This window comes from Juglans microcarpa x Juglans regia, chromosome 3S, assembly GCF_004785595.1.
Source record: "Juglans microcarpa x Juglans regia isolate MS1-56 chromosome 3S, Jm3101_v1.0, whole genome shotgun sequence".
NCBI classification, from domain to species: domain Eukaryota; kingdom Viridiplantae; phylum Streptophyta; class Magnoliopsida; order Fagales; family Juglandaceae; genus Juglans; species Juglans microcarpa x Juglans regia.
The window spans coordinates 23,326,419-23,336,901 of NC_054599.1; the positions used below are offsets into that span (position 1 = coordinate 23,326,419).

At 34.7% G+C, this 10,483-nt stretch overlaps 2 protein-coding genes across 2 annotated transcripts; both read right to left on the reverse strand.

Moving 5' to 3' along the window:
• Positions 1 to 2,859: 2,859 nt before the first annotated feature.
• Positions 2,860 to 4,169, reverse strand: LOC121257544 (ubiquitin-conjugating enzyme E2 28-like). Its single transcript, XM_041158576.1, has 4 exons — positions 3,927 to 4,169; positions 3,695 to 3,822; positions 3,467 to 3,571; positions 2,860 to 3,247 (listed from the first exon to the last, which is right to left on the reverse strand). Exons 1-4 carry the CDS (start codon positions 3,994 to 3,996, stop codon positions 3,104 to 3,106), a joined length of 447 nt encoding a protein of 148 aa, XP_041014510.1. The 5' UTR covers positions 3,997 to 4,169; the 3' UTR covers positions 2,860 to 3,103.
• An 837-nt stretch (positions 4,170 to 5,006) lies between these two features.
• LOC121257543 (rac-like GTP-binding protein RAC1) lies at positions 5,007 to 9,789 on the reverse strand. Its single transcript, XM_041158575.1, has 7 exons — positions 9,488 to 9,789; positions 7,974 to 8,061; positions 7,780 to 7,889; positions 7,301 to 7,364; positions 5,790 to 5,854; positions 5,566 to 5,631; positions 5,007 to 5,474 (listed from the first exon to the last, which is right to left on the reverse strand). Exons 1-7 carry the CDS (start codon positions 9,584 to 9,586, stop codon positions 5,370 to 5,372), a joined length of 597 nt encoding a protein of 198 aa, XP_041014509.1. The 5' UTR covers positions 9,587 to 9,789; the 3' UTR covers positions 5,007 to 5,369.
• Positions 9,790 to 10,483: the final 694 nt, after the last annotated feature.

Genomic DNA, 10,483 nt, shown 5'->3' on the forward strand with positions numbered 1-10,483 from the left:
GTCATATTCCATGTTTGATGTTCCATAAGTCAGGATTAGAACTGTGGACCGGCTGTTGCGGATCGACAAACCCGGTGCCAGTTAAAAACATCGAAGATGAGTTTTAAAGCTACACAATAATTACAAGGTCATGATAGATAGATTTTGATGTTATGGTAAATGAAAGTATATATAATTCACCTAAGAAAGCTAAAATAGGATAAAAACAATTACTGTATATGCATTTAACTTTAAAGACTAAAGTCGATGGTCTAATGTTTTGTATGAAGTTATCATAATTGCAAATTCATGATCATGAAACACAGTACTACACGTGTACTACTACTACAGTACTACATGTTTGATCACAACCTAAAAAGTTGTAGAACTTCATTGACTGTCTTATTTATTCAATCATTTTGTCTGGATTTGGTCCCATGCATAAAGATTAAAGGACATAGACATCTCTTTTTCTTCTTCGTCTTGTCTTTATTGTGATTATATATATATATATATAGGGGAATTGAGGTAAAAACAGTATAGACGTGTCCACCACTAGCTAGCTAGATGAATGATATGCATCATGTATGTATGTATACATGATGAAAGATGGCCTTTGCTTAAAGAAAATGAAAATCAGGTGATGCTTTCATATATATGATCAGCTATACGTTAGGGTTGATATTATAAGTCATGATGCATGCATGCATATTGTGCTAGCTTCTCCATTATATATTATTTTATATGCACGTTTGAGGTATGGGGTTTCAGTAAAAAAATAAAAAAGGTAAAAGAGATGATTATATATTTTGAATTTGAAGATGGTATGATTGTAAAAGAGTTGATCGCAAAGACAATATTCACAAAAAGCTATGCCAAACCTATAGCTAAGGAATTTCAGTTCCCTTCTTCTTCCCGTGACGGCCACAAACATGCATGAATCTTATCTAAAACCTGTTAGACCACCACGCGTCAGTAGTTAGAGATAGGAACACCCACTTCATCCTCACCGATTTAACTGCATTTGTTTGCTTTATTCCAAGTCATCTTTCCGTGGACGTTTTTATAGTTTTAAAGTGGGTAAATTTTACGATTTTTTTATATATATAAAAAAAAAGAATAAATACAAAATTTAGATAAAAAAAAAAATCATTTTTTAATAATAAATTCTATTTTTTTCTAAAAGTGAAACCTCGAGATTGAGGAATGAAAGTCCCTCAGCCATTGGCATTGGCGTAGGTGGTACGTCTCTCTTAACGAGTGTTTCCACGCCAACATTAATGCCACCGACAAAAATGAAGGCTAGAGAGATAAATCATATATAGCCTAGCATTAAGAGAGAGTTGAAACAAATTTATTAACTTTTGCTTGCCTTTTAAACTTAAATAAATCCCATCTGAGTGCGGCATTGGAAACCATAGGATTGCCGATTGAGGAACAACTTCAACGTGTATAAATTCCAAGCCTGAAGTGAGACACAGAGACAGGAACAGATCAGACATGAGACAAACTAAGAAAGGAGGTCGGCCAACTACGCTTCATTTATAACTCCACCACCCGGTAAACACGTAACATTAATGGTTTGGTCACAGAATCACGTCACATTTAGAGGTTTTGACACAGTTAGGAAAACGCGATCTTCATCATGCACGATTTGCTCCTCATACATACAAAATAAATAACAGATTTCAGGTGTTGAAAATATCTCTTATTTTTAAATTTTTTTACTTATTTATAAACTTTTAAAAATATTTATTAATTTTGATATCGGAGATTATCCGGCTCCTAGACCACCCTCTTCAAGTCATCTTTCTCTCGATCTTTTACAGATCTGTTTTCAAAGACTTAAATTTTCATAACTTAGCTTAAAAATATGTGAAATATGACGTTTAAATATATATATTTTAAAATAAATTTCAAGGTCTAGAATTAAAGAAAAACATATAATGGAATTATTTTGAAAGAAAAAATAATGAAAGGATCTTTAAATTTCGTACTTAATATATCAAATTTTCAATGCTGCATGTATTAATCATAATTAACAGCAGTAATTAGTTTTGTTCTTCATTGCGGCAGAGTGCGTTGTTGCGTGTATAAACGTTCAAAAATTATGTGTACAAATTAAACGGTACTGGCAGTACCAATGAACTATTCTCTGTGGCTTGGCTTAACTTGGAATGGAATTCACATCACATGAGTGAAAATATTATTTTTCTATTTGGTAGATCTGTGAGGCACGCACGCACTATGTGCAATAATTTTTGTATACTCTTTGTGTATTTTATTAATATGATTGGTTGCATCACTTTTTTTAATATAAAATAATTATTTTAACCAATCACATCAATTAAATGCACAAGAAGTATACAAAAATGATTGTATATAACGAAACTTATATATATATATATAGAGAGAGAGAGATCAGGGGCCAAAGAGCTAGAATACATTTCGGTACTGTTTGGATAGTGAGTTGAGATGAAAGTTGAAATTCGAATGAAATATTGTTAGAATATTATTTTTCAATATTATTATTATTTTGAGATTTGAAAAAGTTGAATTATTTATTATATTTTGTGTAAAAATTTAAAAAATTTATAATAATGAGATGAAATATTTATTATATCCAAACGAGGATGAATACCATTAATATGACAATCATTATGTCAAAGTTGTGATTGGATTTTTCGACTTTTAAATATTTTTCTGATTAATACAGCTTGTTTGTCACGTCAATGGTGTTACGCGAATGTTATGCGCATAGTGTTAGGACTTGTATTACTCTTGTTGAAAACTACTCTGTTTAGAATAATTTTTCCTCTGTATTTGATAGAAACAGTGCACAACTTATGAATGGGTTGTCCAACTTTGTAGTTTCCATGCTAAATTTGAAGTCTATTTTCTACATTCTCAAGCAAAATTACAAACATCATGCAGATTGGGAGATAAGCTCAAGGGTAGGTTGCCTACCCATTTATTCAAAGCAAAAAGATGCTCAAATTACAAAATCAAATCCTGACTTGGGTCATTCCTATACCTCACCAAGGCAATATGACAGATAGAAGGGAAGTTTAAAGAGCTGCAAGAATGGATAGAAGGTTTTATAAGTTGTAATAGACATCAGGGTCTATCCCATGGCATACTTTTGTGTCCAGCTCCGAGCAGATGACTCATATTTCACTTTATCAGCCTTGCATATGTGAGCAATCTCAGGAACAAGTGGATCATCTGGGTTTGGGTCGGTAAGCAGTGAACATATGGAGAGCAAAACCTGAAAGAATCACTCCAATAAAAAAGGGAAGAGTGAGGGATCAAAAATTGAGCATTTGGATACAGTAAAAGAAATAAATTGATAGCAATCCTATCAAAATTGGAAAAAAAAAGAGACAAGGTTGTGATTGAAAGCGCCAGTGTTAATTAGTACTAGATCAAGCATCTATAGACAATTAAAGAGAGTAATTGCTATGATGTGAGCCTTCAAATATATCACCTTGGATATTGTGAGTGCAGGGCTCCATTGTTCCTTGAGTATGTCCAAGCATATATTTCCATTACTGTTTATGTTTGGATGGAAGACCTTGGTCCTGAAGGCGACCTGCAAGCAATTTTATGCAGCAGAACATCAAACGTTTTTCCTTGTTCGTTTTCTTTTTTAAGTCAGGTTTAAGATTTGAAGGACTGTAAGCAATGGTAGAGAGCAATGAACTAAACACTATACCTTTGGGGGTTTGAAAGGATAATCAGGTGGGAAATGGATTGTCACAAGGAAAACACCGCCAGCATAGGGACTGTCATTTGGACCAATTATGGTTGCTTGCCAGTGGAACATATCCTCAGCCACAGGACCTGAAAATTCACCATCAGCAATCATGTAGTTTTTATTTTATTTTATTCAGGATAAAACTAGTCCTTTTTAAAAGCTCGTCTCCATTTTCTCTATTTCCTCTAACCTGCACTGCATGAAGTTGGTGGGTCTCTCTGCAAATCCTTGAGCTCCTTCAATATTCTCTTTGATGCCATTTAAGAAAGTTCAGAATTTTAATTTCTCAAGCTGGGTATTGAGGAATTGAAGAAAGAAATTGGGTCTGCAAAAGAATGAAAACAAACTATGGGCACACTGCTGAAGGGAAGGTGCCACGTGGTGGTGTATTTAATAGAGGTATTGGAGGAGAGCTGGAAATGAAGAGGTCCAGAACTCCTTTTGGACGGCTGAAAGTGGGCACGGTATAAATTCCATAATAAAGTTGCAAGGAAAGAACTATGAGAGATACTTGCTATGTTGATTTTTCTTTTCCTATCATACTTTGAATTTTTTTCACGTAATAAGAGATCAGCCAGGAGGCTATCAAAGATCCTTCTCTCTTTTAACTGCTGCTGTCAAGCATAAAGAGATCTTACTTTCTCCCCAACTGTTCATGAGATGGAATCAGTTGTCAGAAACTGATGCCAAAACAAGCGCTGAAAGTGATCGTGTTGGAAAGAAGAAAACCTTTTTTCACAAATAAGCAAATCGTGGATTCTAATGGTAAAGGCAAGACTTTTTATTGGATGACTAGGGTTTTGGTGAAAGGTCCTTGGGTACTCGCATCCCAACAGATTTCTCGAGAATTACTACTATTGGTAGGCTGTGGATGCAATCCGCGTCCCAAAAGTAAATATATTCGTGCTTAGCTCAAAGAGTTGGCATGTTGAGAATCTGGGGCTGTACGCCAAAAATAATTTCAAAAGGAAAACGGAAGCAATATTCTGTCCACAATGAAAATTTTGTATTGTTCCTTTCCGGGGTAACTTTTTGACAAGCAAGTGCGTTTTGTACTGTCATGCTTCAGCAAAATCTCTAAGCAAATGAAGGAGAAAGGCCGAGGAAGAAGAAACTGAACAGTGCTTGCTAACTTATTCATATATTTTTTTTAATATGCTAAACTCGGACCAAGAAACTTAGAACCAAAATACATTACTTGATCCAAGAACTTAAATCCAAGGATGGTTATTTAATATATATTTCGATGCAAATCAATACACGTAGAGCTTACTGAATCAAAACATTAACATTAGCATGTCTACACGAGGAAACAGCTGAGTTTTAGAGTTAATGCATAAGCTAAATCTAGCCTGAAACAGTAAAGCTGTGCGATATACCAAGCAGTGTGAATCATTAATATACAAATCAGCACACAGCCAATAAAATGACAAAGGCAACTTGATGCTTCGAAAAAAGGTCCTACTTCTATCAGTTGATACTACAGCGCAGATTGTTTCTTCCTCCAGGTTTCGAATTGTTAGGGACACAGAGACTTTGAGAGACTGAAGGCATGCATGGCTGATTAGTGATAACATCTTCCAAGGGAACGATTTATTTCCCAATCACAATATTTTTTGACCGAATTTCTCAATCACAATATGGAGCATGCCTTATGTCCACTTCTCTTCTTTTTCTTCTTCTGCTTCGGTGGCTGGAGAACCACCTTTATGGCCGCATCAAAAACAGCTTTGACATTCTATTTTTACCATAACACAAATCCTGTAAAAAATGAGGCCACACCATGCTTCCCCAAATATATTTGAAATGACAAAAATAAAATTACTTGCCTGCTGTGTTTTTGAACTGCATTCAACATAAAGTGGAGCCCCAATCAGCTTTCGCAGTTCCTCCCCCTTCAAAAGTTTAAAAAGCAAAGAAAAGAAAAGAAAATGAGACCTTTATACCACATTGGCTATGGTCATAACACCAAATACAAACAACAACTGAGATAGATATATGGTAAATGGTTGCTCAAAAGTAGGAGAAACAAACAGAAAATAGAAGCATATACCTGGGCCGTGGTTATGGGTACTGCACCAGGGTGTTCTATAAGGAACTGCTTATTATCACGAAGATCTACAAAAAGCAAGTTTAGTTACGAAAAATTTTGTGCCCAAATTCACATTCTTTTGGTATTCTTTTTCCTTCTCTGGAGACTAGAGAGTAAAGTGTTCATATCATGTAATCAACTGGTCATGCCACAGCTTCACCAAAATACTAAAAGATGAACTAAGAAAAACTTACAAAACATGTATTCTAATTGCATGATGATAGTTTCCAAGGTAATTATAACATAGACATGAGTTTCTTATCAAAATTTACGATGAAATTTAGATATGCATCGAATTGGTGTTCAATGGGGGAAAACTTTAAACATAAATGTTCTAGAAGCATTTTTGGTTGAGCTAAGCTTGGATAAATATGCTGAAGTTTCTTTGTCGCAACTTTTTCCAAGTTTTTTGTGTTGTTTTGTTTTTCCTCCAGTCATACTTATCAGGCTCATTTAAACTTACTTAATGGCAGCAAGATATGAAGAATGAGGCAGCAGATATTTGAACTTTGGTAAATACATTCTAAAGCACAACTAGCAATCACCAATATGGTGGCATAGAGACATACATGGCATGCAAAAAATGCAGATCAACTGTAACACATGAATACAAAAAAAACTAGGGGGGTGTGATACCCCATATGATAAGTGAAGGTGGTGTATGTAATCCTACATTGTTTGAAAATGAGAAGTTCTTATTCAATATAAGGTTCCAATGAAGCTTCAATTGTATCATTGACTAATCCTTTTGGAATATAGGTCATGTGGTTTTAGGCCTTCCATTGGGACGTTACAAATGGTATAAAAAACTATCCCAGACAAAAATGTGGAACTTGAGCTGTGCCACCCACGACAGATGGGCCCGACGCGAATATCGGGAATTTAAGAGGGGAGATTGTGATACCCCAAATGATAAGTGAGGGAAGGTGGTGTATGGGATCCCACATTGATTGAGACTGAAAAGTTTTTGTTCTTTATAAGGTTTCAATAGAGCTCCAATTGTATCATTGATTAGTCCTTTTGGAGTATAGGCCATGTGATTTGGATTTTTCATTGAGGCATTACAGGGGAGGGGATGTAGAAGTAATTTTTACATGAGCAATAGTTGGAAATTCCTTAAATCATCAGATACTAAAAACATGAATACAAAAGGAGGGAGGGGAGGTAGAGGTTGTTTTTATATAATCAGTACTTGGAAATTCCTTAAATCGTTAGATACTAAAAAACTGGGACTAAAACTAAAATTTGGTATATTATGTGAGAAGGGAATCTCAATCTTGGATAGAAGCAACAGGATTGAATCCCCAACATAAAGATGTAAATAAATAAGCATTTGGAGCAACAGTCTTTCATATATAGCAAAAAGAGAGGGGTAATTGAGAAGAGACACCATCTTCATACATTATAAGCAACATTTAGAAACAAGCACATCATAATAAAACAAACAAAAAACGTGAGAGTAAGAACCTAACCAAGTTTTGTTCCAACAAGTACAATTGGAACACCAGGTGCATAATGCCTCAATTCAGGAATCCACTGAACAGTAAGAAAAGAACAAAGAATTTATCAGACGTCTTTAGAAATAGAGGGGGAAAAAGTATTCACACAGTAAACAACACTTGGGGGATGCTTGTGAACGAGATACGATAAGAATTTTGTGAATAGAAGTAAGATGGTTCATGAATAGTAGTGAGATATTTTGAGTTAAGTATTTATTGGGTTTCAAAAAATTAGAGAGAAAAAGTTGAACAAAAAAAATTATAAAATTAAAATATTGTTAGAATATAATATTTTAATATTATTTTTGTTTTGGAATTTGAAAAAGTTTAATTATTTTTTGTGTTTTGTTTGAAAGTTTGGAAAAGATGTAATAATTAGTTTGAAATTGTTTGTGTTTGAGTGATGTTTGGAAAGAAAATGAGATGAAAATTATTTCCAAACAACCCCTTACTTTCTTTGCAACATTTTCATAACTAGCCTTGCTTATGAGAGAGAATGCAAGTAGGAAGGCATCTGCCCCACGATAGCTCAAAGGCCTCAGCCTATTATAATCCTCCTGGCCTGTTCCATAAACCTAAAACGTCAGACTCATGACAAGAAACCCTCAAAGTTTACAGACGAAAAAGCTACAGGTCTTGAACTTACCGGCAGTATCCCACAGACCTAAATTTATAGTGCTCCCATCCACAACTACATTTGCGCTGAAATTGTCAAAGACAGTCGGCACATAATCCTGTTCTCCAACATATCGTATATAAACACAGAAAGTTACTATCAGTCCCACCCAGAGGCATTCCCATTTATCAAGAGAATAAGGTTATAAAAAGGGTATAACCGGAGATTCATCATACAACGACCAAATCGTTTCAAACTTCCTTTTTTTAAAAATAAAAATTAAGTACTAATCACATTTTGAATAAGCGTGTCAATTCACTTTTTTATTTTTTATTTTAATTATTGACACTGGGTGTCCGAGAACAGCGTCCAGACTAATCCAGCTCTCAGAAAGAAGTTTCCCGCAAGTGTACCTCAGGTAATTCAAGAAAAAAATTTCACAATCCGATGGCCCATAGGAATTGTTTGCATCCAAGATGATTTAAACTTTAGATCTGGAAGGAGCATACCACCAAGATCAAAGCTGAGCGTTAAGTGTCAATTCAATGAGAAAGTTCCTAAGGAAAGCTACAAGCGATGAATCTAGAAATTCTTAAAAAAAAAAAAAAAAAAAAAAAAAAAAAAAAAAAAAAAGAAAAAAGAACCAATCCTGCAACTACCTGGCTTAGTTAAGGTGAGCCTTTTCATTTAGTCTAGATTGAGAAACCAATCAAGGGATTAAAAGAACAGATCCATAAGAAAATATTCTCCGTAAAAGTAAAACCCACCCAATGAAAGCGGAGCCTCTTTCTTCAAGAAAGAATGACCCAATTGCCATATGATAAGAGATGAAGCCCTGTTCTAGGCAATCAGAACAGTAATAGAAAAGATTAAGAAAAGGGATCAATCATTCCAAGTTGTCCGAAAATATGAGTCCTCGAATTTCTAGAGAACAAAAGAAGGGGATTAAGGGATTACCAAAGCTCTAGTCCTAAACTCTGTTTGTTCGGTATTAAGTTCAGACTTTCGTATACTGAAGCGTCTCACTTAAAAAACGGTGTACCATGAAAGCCTTTAATTGCAAGACAAAAACAAAAAGATAACATCAGAGAATCCAATTCAATGAAATACACAGGCGTCAGAGTTTCGCATTCCTTTCTTCCACTTATCTTCTCTCAACTCTCAGCGATCATATAGAGAATCAAGAAACTAGACCCCATAAAACAAAATGCCTTCCATTCCATTCAGTTCAGAAAGAACGTTAAAGGCCCTTTACAGAAAACCAAATTATAAACGAGAAAGAAATTGACAGACCCAGCAAAGCCCTCCATCATCATTCAAAGCAAGAAATTACCATCGAAGTTGAAATCTTTCTCGTTTAAAAAGATGAAAACTCAAGTGAAGCAAGCATTTTAAGACAAGAATGTAGTGCCAAATCACATTGACCCACCAAAACCCAAGAAAAAACCAACTCAAAGGAGCAAAACAGAGAAAAGAAGTAAACATTATGTTTTCAAGTTTTCCCATCAATATTTTCGCGGGGACCAAGTAGAAAAGACACTGACCGTAGGGAAAGTGTTGCTTGTGTAGGAGATGAGCATACAAGTCTTCCCAACGGCACCGTCACCAACTGTGACACACTTTATGAACCTTGAAGCACTCATTTTTTTCCCTTCTTTTCTTGCTCTTGATTCTTATTCTTCAGCAGCTATAACACCCAGGTTTCAGATTGACATTACGTTGCCCCAAACCCAAGGCACACACACTCTCGGGGAGAGAGAGAGAGAGAGAGAGAGAGACGAGAGAGAGACGAGGAGGAGTACAGAAGAAGCTTGGCCTAAGGACTAAGGAGCCAACGCTTGCCAGCTATATCATATATGTTTTATTTTACCTCAATTACCAATCCCAGGCCCCAAATCTCAACCTTGCTGACTCATGCCCCACCAACATGTGTCACCATTTCCATTCCATTTTTTGGATAAAAAAAAATAAAAAATAAAATAAAATAAAAGCACCTCTCTACTGGAAAAAATAAATAAATAAAATTGTTTTGGATAGATCAGAAACAAAGTGAAAAATCCATCGATTTTGTAGGATTTTGAAGTTCATTTTCTGCTCACATGTATAACCATGTACAAAGGATTTTTATTTTATTTTTATTTTTTAATAAATACAAAGGATTAGTTATGGCAAGTGGTCTATAAAGCTTTACTTTCGTGTATTTAAAGATTAGCCTTTTGGGTTCTTTCAGTTATTTAAATTAGTAGTACTGGATTTTATGGGTTTTGAAAATCATTTTGTGCTCACATGTAAGCAAAGATAAGGGATTAGTTTATGGCAAGTGGTCTATATAAGAGCTTTACTTTATGTATTTTAAGATTAGCCTTTCGGGTTAATCTTGGAGTTATCTTGCACTATTGCTATATATTAGTTAAGTTTTGAGAAATTTACCTGATATAATTAATTGTCTATAATTAAGAATAATATATACTAGGTGAATCTTTTAAAATGCAAATAACCTAATATTGGGAAACTAGAGCATAACTTCATTATAAAAAGGA

Bases quoted from the DNA above. Each gene is read 5' to 3' on its own strand.
- LOC121257544 (XM_041158576.1), bottom strand. From the start codon at position 3,996: ATGGCATCAAAGAGAATATTGAAGGAGCTCAAGGATTTGCAGAGAGAC. The intron at 3,823-3,926 runs GTTAGAGGAAAT...GTGAATTTTCAG, and splicing joins ACCAACTTCATGCAGTGCAG to GTCCTGTGGCTGAGGATATG. The intron at 3,572-3,694 runs GTATAGTGTTTA...AATTGCTTGCAG, and splicing joins ATCCTTTCAAACCCCCAAAG to GTCGCCTTCAGGACCAAGGT.
- LOC121257543 (XM_041158575.1), bottom strand. From the start codon at position 9,586: ATGAGTGCTTCAAGGTTCATAAAGTGTGTCACAGTTGGTGACGGTGCC. The intron at 8,062-9,487 runs GTCAGTGTCTTT...GTTGGAGAACAG, and splicing joins CAAGCAACACTTTCCCTACG to GATTATGTGCCGACTGTCTT. The intron at 5,475-5,565 runs GCAAGTAATTTT...TGGTAAAAATAG, and splicing joins GCAGTTCAAAAACACAGCAG to AATGTCAAAGCTGTTTTTGA.